This window comes from Poecilia reticulata, linkage group LG13, assembly GCF_000633615.1.
Source record: "Poecilia reticulata strain Guanapo linkage group LG13, Guppy_female_1.0+MT, whole genome shotgun sequence".
In the NCBI taxonomy this organism is placed as follows: Eukaryota; Metazoa; Chordata; class Actinopteri; order Cyprinodontiformes; family Poeciliidae; genus Poecilia; species Poecilia reticulata.
This window is the reverse complement of record NC_024343.1, coordinates 19,324,539-19,336,006: the sequence shown is the minus strand read 5'-3', so window position 1 is coordinate 19,336,006 and position 11,468 is coordinate 19,324,539. Positions and strand designations below refer to the sequence as shown.

The 11,468-nt window shown below is 42.0% G+C and overlaps 1 protein-coding gene across 1 annotated transcript; it reads right to left on the bottom strand.

Annotated features, from left to right (window-relative positions):
• Window positions 1-8,145: 8,145 nt before the first annotated feature.
• Window positions 8,146-10,977, bottom strand: p2ry1 (purinergic receptor P2Y1). Its single transcript, XM_008425849.2, has 2 exons — window positions 10,624-10,977; window positions 8,146-10,458 (listed from the first exon to the last, which is right to left on the bottom strand). The coding sequence occupies exon 2, from the start codon at window positions 10,433-10,435 to the stop codon at window positions 9,386-9,388; it is 1,050 nt and encodes a 349-aa protein (XP_008424071.1). The 5' UTR covers window positions 10,436-10,458; window positions 10,624-10,977; the 3' UTR covers window positions 8,146-9,385.
• Window positions 10,978-11,468: the final 491 nt, after the last annotated feature.

The following is an 11,468-nucleotide window of genomic DNA, read 5'->3' as shown; positions in this document are numbered from 1 at the left end:
ATATATATACATACACAAATTTAAAATAGTTCTTCTGCTTCATGTATCTCTCACAATCAACTGCAATACAAACCAAATTGTCAGAAATGTAAATCTTAAAAGGTACAATAAACTGTTTGTATAGGTGTGCACAACCTTTCACTCACACTTTGCTGAGTCGCCTTTTGATTGAATTGCATCGACTCGTTCAAACACTTGAGCTGCGGCGAGTTTACAGATGCAGGTTCAATCTGTAGATTTGTGCAGAACTGTGCACATCAAAGGAAACGAGTCAGTGAAGTCGTCAGGAGGTTAACAGCAAAACAGGTGCTGCGGGAATTTCTGCAACTCCTTCTGCAATTTCTGGTTATGTCTTAAATGCAGCAGCAGTTTGTTTTACTCCCTATGTGCCTGATTAGAGACAGAAGCATTTCCTACCAAAGAAAACACCAAGGCCCTGTTCAAATTTCCTAAAATCTTGTCTGAGAAAAAGTAGAAACAAAAATACACCGCCTCCCAAAACAAATAATAACGAAATAGAAAATGAAAACTTTCAACAAAACACCACCATGCCCGCAGCGACACGTCTTTTCTTCAGCTTTGATGCAAATTAAGAGCAGGAAATTAAAACCAGTTCTACATATACAGTAAATTTTGTCCTTATTCTTCAAAAGCCTTCTGAAAAGGTTCGGAAATTTTAACATGAAATTGGCACAAAGAAAGAATAGCTTCACCAAAAATAAATAAACAAATACGTTTCTGAATTTTGCATTCTCAGAAACTAAAGTCGACAACTTTAGGATCACCTAAAGAGGTGGTAGACAAAAATATCAATTTTCAGAAGATTTAGGCAGAGTGATAAAAAAAGACTTCTCAAAGGAGGTTGAATGATTAAATTCAATCAAACTGCTTCAACTTTTAAAGTTTCTTTCCATGATTGCTTTTCCTTTTATCTAAAGATAAAAAAAAGCCTTCTTCTCATTTTGTTTCAGTTTCCTTCTCTGCCTCTTGCCGTCAGGCCTTATCTTTGCATCTTTTCTATTTTCCAAAGCAGCGGGACCCTCCCATCTTTCTTATCGCGCGGAGCCGCTCATCTGCACTCTCATTACAAAACCCCCTCCAAGCTGTGTGGAAAACGGCATCCTTGAAAATCACTCGGTTTTCACTTTGATTCATGAGTCTCAAAGCAGTTTCATTACGAATATAAAACCGTCGGAAATCGTAGAAAGGAGAAGAAGAAGCAGAAGCAGATGAAGAAGAAGAAAGAGTCGCGTATGAGTCCAACGTCACGTTGGGATGCTGCATGGGGCTTGAACAGTTGGGACAGGCTCGTTTCTGATCCGACGGCACGCAGTCACAGAGTTAGGTTTGCTGAAAGACGGACAGGAATAAGCCGATCGCTCACGCTGATTGATGACGACTGTTAACAGCGGCTGCGAAGGTATTGATCATAAAGTGAAAGACGGTCAAAAACACAGCCGTGTTCTCACACGCCCTCTTTCCTGTTGCTCTGACGGGGCCTCCTGCGTGTTGCCTCTGGCTCCAGAACTCCAAAGACTGCAAAGCGTGACGGTACAGAAAAGAAGCAGGAGCAATTCCCGGTTGTCTTTGCCGCGCTACTCGGAAGGAGAGACGCTGTTTGTGCTTGTTCATGCGAGTGTCAAATCCAGATTGTGACCATGCCTGTCTGACAACATTAAAAAGACAGTAATTCCACGCTTCAGATCACGCCACGGGCGTAAAAACAAGCGCGATAATCAAGAGTTTGATTTCAAAGGGCTTTTAATGTGAAGAGCCCCGAGCCGTCAGTGGGTTTAACAAGCTCTTACTCTCTCTGCGGAGCCGCGTCAGCCATGATGCGATGACAGCATAGATATGTAAACACAATAAAACTGATAGTGGTGACACACACGCTTGATTGCGTGGCTATCTTTGTGGGGACTTTCCATTTACTTCCATTCACTTCTTCAGCCTAAACCTTACCTTTACCCTTTTCCTAACCCTAACCATCACATTCCTAACCCTAACCTTATCCAAAACCCAATTCACACCTTAGTCCTAACTCTAACCCCTGACCCAAAAACTGGGTTTCCTGTGGGCACCAGGCTTCGGCCCCCACAAGGAGCAATTGGTCCCACAACGTAGTATCAGGAAAATTGTCCCCACAAAGACAGCCAGCAGATCAAGTCTAAAGTTAACCACACTTATGTACACACTGTAGATTACTTTACTTTAAATGCATTTTAAATTAAAGCATAATTATGTTTGTTTGTATGCAACCAGGTATGTCCTCTGAGATACAAAAAAAATAAAAAATAGCAAAACACACCGACAATTACAAACAATAATTGTCGGTTTGGGACATTAAAACCCAATTAAAATACAATATTTGCGTATTCCTGGACTCTGGCTGCTTGTTCTTCATGTCTCTGTGTTGCAGCGTGATGAACTGATGACCTGTCCAGGCAGCGTATGCCTGTATTAAAAAAAATTCCAGCCCATATATCGATTTCATCCCACTTTGAAATGCCACATGCTTTTGTCAATCATGAAGGATGCCATCGACGTTTGCAGTTCCGTCACGACAAAAACGTGTAAAGATTCAAATGTTGCCAATGCTTCTGGGAGGTACTGTGTGTCTCACGTTATTTATTACTGGTGAAATTACACTGAGAAAAAAAAAAAGATAAGATCCTTACAGTTTATCACCAGGGACACATTTTATCCACTCTCCGAAGCTTTTGCTGCTTTTGTATTGTAATTTATTCCTGCTCATTGGAATTCCAAATAATCCGCCGCTGGTACAGACATATGGGCCAAAACACAAACTTCTTGACGGTATTATTGCCTGGGAGACAGGTTTATGGGAAAACAATCTATTCCTACAGCCGATCTTCTCTGCAACCTGTCATTCTTTCACTTTGGCTTTGACAGCGACTGCGGCGTCGTGTTTGATGGCATCGCATGTCCATCCAGTGGGGCAGCGATCCCAAACGGTGCATTTTATTGCACGGAGACGGCTGACTGGCATGTTGATTAAAAATGAACACGCAAGACGTGGACGTGTTTCTTTGCATTTGAAAATGCATCACCAGACTCAGCTGTTTTGATAGTGAATAAGGTGTGGGCCTCACTGAGCCGGCAATCGGCATCAGGTTTTGGAGTCTGGATCTGTTGTCTCGGAAGCAAACTGTTGACTCAGAAAAGCCTTCGGAAAAAGAAGCTTGCGGAAAATATTCAAAACGAGTCACTTCAGTCTCACATCACCACTGCTGGACCGACCTCTCACGGCACTGTTTGGTTCGGTCCAATTTCTGCAGATAGCCAGTAAACAGAAGTTAATATCTATCAGAGCAGTGCAGCGTGCTCAATTAATGGAACCAAAAGTTGCTTCAAATATTTTTACAGTATGTTTACTTAGCTGCTGCAGCTGGAAACCGCAAAGTGGTCCAGTGACTTTTTCCCTAAAAGTCACCGAACCAGTTTGTGTGTAAACACACATTATAAATGACTCTGAGAGCTTATCGGTCTTAATACTGAACTCAGTGTCCTCAGCCGGTTATGACACAGAGTTGGGAAGAATTTGTATCGAATGAAGAATTTCATTCGGGAATGTTACAGTAGTGTAAAAAAAAAAAAAGCAAACCTAATTTGTAGCCTTATATAGTGCAAAAGTATTTATGCTCGATGAGCCTTACCTGTTACAAACAGAAACATCATTTTGTTAGAATAGACTCACCTTCCTAAAGTAATGGCCTAAATTTAAATGTTTTTTTTCTTTGCCAAATTTGATTTTCTTTTGTGCCTGAAACATCTTTTGGAAAGAAAAGAGGTAGTTTTTATTTATTTATTTTATTTTTTTGGCCAAAATTACTTTTGTATCATTTCTTCAAATGTGTTTAGGTTGAGTTTGTAGAATTGAGTCATTTTCTCCAGAGTGGTACCGATTGGGTACCATCGCTAATGGGCTTGATGGTGATCTACAGATCGACTTTAATTCTCAGAATTTGCTCAGTGATTTTGAGCGGTAGTAGAGTTTCTTTGCCACTCTCTGTCAGCTACTGGACACGTCCTTTCTCCTCTCACCGGTGAATCATTTCTCCATGGAAACCCTGTCTTACCACTTTAACGGCATCCGTGGAATTAAAGATGTCCGAAACTTAAAAACAAAAGCTATCTTTCAACTTGGTTTTTTTTACATTGGAGGATGAATGTGAGATGGGAATGTAAACTTGACTAAATATTTTAGCTGAGTTTGTCCCTGAGAAGATGCTACTTTATATCGCGTTCAAGAACGCCGAGTTTTGAGAGAGTGCAGCGAATCTGTTATTTAGCAGAATTCCCGCGTTCCCAGATGGAATGCAGCCGCCGCTTGCTCTGACTATGGGTTTCTACTGGTTGACGAGGTCATAATGACGTAATGCTGGCCAGATTTCATCAGCCAAATGCGTTCTCCCAGTTAACTGGTTTGATTTCAGGGAAGCAAATTGTTCTTGGGCTTCGCACCAAGAGACTCAGGGAGGAATTTGCTCTCTCTCAGTTCGTTCACTGTTGTGAATTATTGGTAAGGTTGTTTCATTTCTCTATCCAGAGGCAACTTCTAAGTTGATACATCTTCATCTCAGTAGCTACTCTTCTCTGGAGCAGTTTGTCGAAGTCCTGGGTGGAGAACAGAGGCGTCTCGTCTCGTAGGTCAGAAAATAAAGTTGAAATCTTGCAGTTCTTGATTTTGAAGCAACCCAGCTGTAAGGAAGAAAAAAAACCCACTGAAGCTGAGTATATAAAGGCAAAACCCAAACCCAATAAAAGCTGTTACTTCTTTACATCCACAAATGCATATCAACAATTTTTAAAGCTGCACAACAATATGAACAAAAAACAAAAGCGTATTCACGTTAGAATGGTCCAGTCAAAGTCCAGGGCTAAATCCAATTGAGAATCTGTGATGATACTCGTCAGAAATTTTTGCAAGAGAATTTGGCAAAAATTTGAAGTCTATCAAAGAGCAAAGCGGATATACACCAAACTGCAGCAGTGGATGCTTTTATAAATACTCACTCAGGGACGCTTGATACAAATGCACACCACACTTTTCAGATTTGAATGTGTAAACAAATGCAAAAAGACTTCCTCATGCGCCGCTATGTGTTGGTCTTTCGGAAATAATCAGGATGACACTTGTGGCTGTAATGTGACGAAATGAGGTGTTTTTCTAAGGTGCTATATTTTTTATAGAAAACAGCTGCGAAAATAATAGAAATTAGGGGGTTGGGGGGAAACAAACATCTCAACAACATCTGGACGTCAAATAAATCGGTAAGGTCTAGGAGTTTTAGTAGCTGCGTTGTCACGAAGCTGATCCCAGAGAGAAGAGAGCAGCGTCCTGTTGTCCAACCTGACGGCTGCATTAGCACGGAGGCCTGAGTAACCAACCTGCCCATCTGTGAGGAAACCATTACTGCTGAACGACGCTTTTAGAGGCTCTAAAACGTCTTACTCTGCCATTTAGACGAAGCCGCTTGCCGATAAGTGTCTCGCAGGAACGGCACCAAACAAATTTCTCTAAAAATCTCCCAAAACGTTTACTATGAAAAACAAAACAAACAAAAAAAAAAAAGTATTGGAGCAGACCTGACACCCATTGAGCAACCGATATGCTGTTTATTACATGTGGAAATGTTTGGTTACTGTTGTACTTTGCGTAACAGCTGAAATGATTATAAAACCACAGCTTACAGTTTTTTGCACGCGGTTGAGCGATGCATTAGAATTTAGAATTAGTTAAGAGAACCATGTCAGAGAAAAGAGGTGGAAGGCGGCATGGGAGGAGACGCTGGCGAGAATCCCAACTTTCTGAGAGTCAAAATTTGACACTCGGGTTCACAAAGCGCATGCACCGGCTTTCCCTGGCTCTCGCGTTCCTGTCACGTAATAAAACTGTGTTCGGGAGCGTCGAATGTAGCTGCCGCACGGATAAGTAGCTCGTCACAGAGGCATGCTTTTGAACACGAAACACCCCAAAACAAACGGGAGATAACAGCCACCCACCACAACGAGGTCCACGCTGCCCCCAGGATCTCTCAACGCGGTGGAAAACGCATACACACGCATTCACTGAGGCAAGTCAATGCAGTTTTGCAGCCTAAAGCCAGGAAATCAAAAGCAGTTTGTAGTCATGGGCTTGTTTTCTTTTTTCTTTTTCTCCTCAAAAGGAGAGTTTGTTGGCTTCCTGTGCTCACAAGACTGTGCAGCAGCCGCGGGGCTCTTGGCTACAGTTTCACACCCCTGTCTGCATCAATAGTTCTGTGCCATTGTGATGGTCACAAAGGCCGTCTTAAGTATACGCCAAGAGGAAGAAGGTGCCACTCTTTATTCCTCTCTCATCCCCTCACTTCCTCTTGGCTGACTTGAAAGAGAAAGTCAAGCGGCGGCGCAGAGGTAGAGTGGGAGGAAGAACACAGAGGTGGACCAAGCGCCACGTATTTGTCCTTGTAACCTTCAGGGATGTGTTCGCATTCATTAGAACTCGTTTTGAGCCGTTATGTAAAGCTAAAAGTTACCATTTTGATCTTGTTGCTGTGGATAATATGTCTTAAGATGCTCTAGGGAGATTTGCCCCTTCAATTTTTCGTCAACACACAATGCCACTTTTTCTCTGTCTACTTCCATTTTATAACTATCATGCCATTTAAATCTTATGTTCTTAAAGCATTGTGTTAGTTTTCATAAATCTCTGTTTTAACACAGCTTGTTTTATTATTATTATTATTCGAATCCCTGTTTGGACACGTCACTCTTATGAAACTTGACAGATTAGGATTCCTGATCAGAGCAGAACAATTCCAAGCATCTTCCTACTTGTAGAAATTATTTACTCCATAATAGACTGAGGCCTGCAGAAAAATCCAGGCGTGTGGTATCGTTGCATAACAAGTACAACCTTAGTACAAATGCTAACGTTAACCAAGCACGAGCATGCTAACAGGTTTGGTAAAACAGAAGCAGAACAAAACTTCTAAATTATTCAAAAAGGCAACTAAAAAGAGAAAAAAAACATACACTGGTACTGTTGGGCATTTCATTTTTAAGTTCCAAAACTGGACTTTCATTTGCCTGAAAACGAAACTCCCAAGACGGTAGAGTTTCACATCAATCACAACCGTAAAAATCCAGTGTGGCTGTTCAACTGTTTGAATTTTCAACACTTTTTTGTCTCACTAATTTTTTTATGACCGTGCTACTACACAGGGTAAATTTATGAACATGTTAAGGGTCTAAAAACAAAATACAAATAATAGTATTGTGACCAGCTAGTTTTGCTAGGTGTTGTTAGCTTGTCGCCAAGCAAAGAATACACTGCACAGCTTTCTTAACATGGCTAAATCAGAACCATATTCTGACTAAAGAGATAAAGTAGCTAGTTGGTTTTCTTTGTCCAGTGTTATTTTATTTATATTGTGAAAGAAAATTCTTGGAAAATACCCCACTGCAATCAAATTATCACGGTCAAAGTGCTTGAACAACTCATCTTTTTGACCATTATTAAGCTTCCTGTTTACTTTGCAAATATTGGCATTGGGCCAGTTACTGGTATCAAGGTGATTTAAAGTTTTAGAAGATAATTATCTCTAAACACATAATTTCCCATCACAGCTTTCCTGTGCTAAAAGTAAAGGCAACTCTGACTGCCTTTTGATTTACCTCATTATGGTAACGTTGTTTTAAATCTACAGCTGACAAGCTTTGAACAGCTCATTGAGCCCACTTCTTGTTCAAGCGGAGCAAATAGTCTAATAGACTAATTAAATAACAAATAACAGCTTATTATACTGATTTGATCCTTTAACAAGACTATTATAGAAAAAAGGTAGAATAAGCTAACAAAAACACACACACACACAATTTTGTAGTTAGCCTAAATAAAAATAACTTCAATTTATAAGTTGTATCATTTTCACTGCTATACCATCTTGATTAATCATAAACTATTAGACCATGCACATTAYTTTTTTTTTTTTTTTTTTTTTTTACAAAAATGTGCAAATACAATGAAAGCATTACTCTGTGGTATTGTTCTCATAGTTTCTCTAATGTTAGAATACATGCGGGTCCATGTTGAGCTGGTAGCTCATAAAAAAATACCAGAGAAAAAGACTGACAAAGATGCATGTGGCCAAGAAATGTCTTGCACAGCAGATTTACTTCCTTTTTTTTTTTTTGGTACTGAAAACGGGCCACGACACAGGAATTAGTAGGCTTCGAACATCAAACATCTACACAAAACACGCGGAGAGAGTTTTCACAATCATTTCTCAAGAAGGCTTACAACCAATATGAAACAAAAAAAAAACTAAAAGACTATCTGTCAAACACAGACACAGTGCACAATTCACTTTTGAGGTATCTCATACAAATAGATCTTCAACGTGTTGATGGAGCTATAAAGCGAGCGAAGAATTGTGACTAAGATTTTCTATGTTGCAATGAATGCAAGGGTAGTCAGAACATGCTGAGGTGAGTCACTCGTTCACGCTTTCACCCTGCCGGACTGCTTTCAGCCTGGACTTATGCATTAGAAAAGCTCCAAGTTAGTATAAAAACTAAACATACTCATGATGAAGTAAACTAATCTTAATAGTCACAACATCCTGTACAGTACATCTAGAAGAAGAAGAAAAAAACAAAACAAACAACTGTAGCATCAGATGCACAAATACTGCAAACATTACCCTTGTTTTCTGTGACAGAGGTGGGAAGGGAAAAAGAGCCTTTGTAGACTTTGACCTCAGAGAAAACCACACACTGCCCTCCAACAGTGATACATACTGAGTGGAAAAAAAAGCAAACCCCCCCCTGAAGATTAACGGGTAAAGAGCAGATAGTCTCAGCTCATAGTGCATTACAATGTCTGCTGTGCACATCTGTTCAGCAATCACAGGCTCAGTGCATTCACGTTCTCGTCTGAAAGACATTCACACCGCCTGCGACTCCTCAGGCGCCAATCTCTCACCTTGCTAAATGGGTATTGATTAAACATCAGCAAGTGGCTTGAGAAAATACAATTCACGTTAAGCCGTACATAGCCGAAGATATTGATGGACAACGGATTATTGCCTGTCCGACAATCTGTTTCCCCTCAGCCAGGCTCTTCACGGGGCTCATTTAGTCCGAAGTGTAAGCAACACAAGCTGCATGAAGGAAAACGAAGTAATGGCTCTAGTATTTTGAGTACGACACAATACAAGGCAGTACAGTACCATAGCTTATCAGCGTTGACAAGCGGCTGTCAACACAGCGTGTGGAGTAGTTAACCATCATCTGATACATTTTTACATGGTCTTTAGTCCACACAGTGCATTTCTTTACTCCTAGTCCATCTGTTTCCCGAGCTAAAAGGACACCTTGGTTAGTTCCTGCGGTTCCCGTTCTCCACGTACTCGGCCAGGCTATTGAGAGCCGTCTCGTCGCTCTTGGACTGAAGGACGGTGTCCCCCTTCCTAGAGGTTTTCTTGGTGGCCCGTGACAGCTTCCTCCTGAACGTGTCCCCGGCCAGGAAGTAAAGGATGGGATCCACGCAGCTGTTGAGGCTGGCGAGGCCCCGCGTCACCTGGTACGTGGCGTAGACGCGGTTGTTGAACTCGCACATGTCGGGGCTCTGGAAGTACAGCCTCGCCCGCATGTTGAGGTTTTTCATGACGTGGAACGGCAGGTAGGAGACGGCGAAGACCGCAAGCACGATGATGACCAGGTGGATGGATTTCTGCCTGAGGGGCGCGTTGTTCATGTCATTGTAGATCAACGCCTTGACGATCATGCCGTAGCAGCAAAATATGATGATGAACGGGACGCAGAACCCGAACACAGTCAAAGTCATGCTGTAAATGAAATAACCCGGCAGCTCGTCCTCAGTGGTCGTGTCGTAGCAAGTGGTGGCGTTACGCTTCAGACCTGTCCTGGAATAATAAAGAATCGGGGACATGCTTATGACGACTATCAACCACACCAGAGCGCTGGTGATGACGGCGTTCTTCTTCTTCAGTCTGCCCAGAGACTTGAGCGGGTGCACCACGCCGGTGTACCTGTGAACACTGATGCAGGTGAGAAACAGAATACTTCCATAGAGGTTCACGTGGAATATAAAGCGCTGGAGGCGACACAAGACGTCCCCGAATATCCAGTTGGTTTTGTTGAAGTAGTAGAAGATGAGGAAAGGCAGAGAGAGGACGTAGCAGAAGTCAGCCAGGGCCAGGTTGAACATGTAGACGGAGATGCTGCTCCAGGGTCTCATGTGGCACACGAACATCCAGATGGCCAGGCTGTTGCCCACCAGCCCAGTCAGGAAAACCATGATGTAAACAGTAGGCAGGTAGTAGAACTGGAAACCTGTCTTGGTGAGGTTGCATCCTCTTTGGATGGATTCATTCAGGAAGGAGGTCTGGTTCAACGCCGTGGTCATGGTTTCAGGGGCGGGAGCTTGTCCTATTAGACAGATAAGAGGGGGGAAAACATTTATGACCAATCTTATCTCGATTCAGTCTTTTGAATTTAAAATGCTTGAACTCTGCCTTTATAGTTAATTAACAACAAGGCGGCAAAAATCAAGAGATTAAACACACGTAGTGATGGACATTTCAGGGCACTTACCGTAGAGAGAGACTTATATTCCACATTCCTATACAGTGTCCTTCACAATTGCAACAACAAAAAAGATTTCCGTCATATCGCGGACGGGGCGTCTCGGCTGACAAATCCCTTCATTCGGTCTCAGTACGACGCAGGAAATAGTTTAGAAAGTTACAAAAAAAAATAAAATAAATCCTCTGGGTTTCTATAGGTGCGGGGGGAAAACTAAATCTGCTGTCGGTTCCTCCATGCGTCGCGAAGCTTTCCCACACCAGTGGCGGTGGGACGCAACCGAGACAGCTGCAGGCTCTGGCATGAAGAGCAGGAATTGCAAACTGCCTCCGTAAAGAGAGAGAGAGAGAGAGAGAGAGAGAGAGAGAGAGAGAGTGTGTTCGCGCCTCAGTCAGAAGAGGAAAAGAAAAGAGGGGAGGAGAGAGAGAGAGAGAGAGAGAGGAGGGAAGGTGAGCTGGCTCACAAATCCGCTCCGTCCCTCTCGTGGCTCGACTCCTTATCTACCTGAACTGTAGCCTAAACCTTTACTGTTAAAAGACACGTGAACACGTTTGAAGCAGCCAGGTTCAGTTCGCGTTCTCGTTAATTATCGATTGGAGTCAGAGGCGGTGTTTGCATGAATGCCGCCAAGGGCGAGTCCCTCCTCCTTAGGCACAGAAAATAGTAAACATCCGCTTTTGAATAAAAAATAAAATAAAATAAAATAGAACAAAGGTTTCAGTAATACTCAAATTGCGTTGCTATCTAAGGTTTAGTGTTGGTTAATTCGGCTCAAATCTGATCAAAGTATTAAATAATATTAAATTAGGATCGTAGATTTTTGAAGCAGTGAAAACAAGCACAAAAAAAATAAT

What these genes read in the sequence shown, in the direction of transcription:
- p2ry1 (XM_008425849.2), bottom strand. Translation starts at nt 10,435, where the DNA reads ATGACCACGGCGTTGAACCAGACCTCCTTCCTGAATGAATCCATCCAA.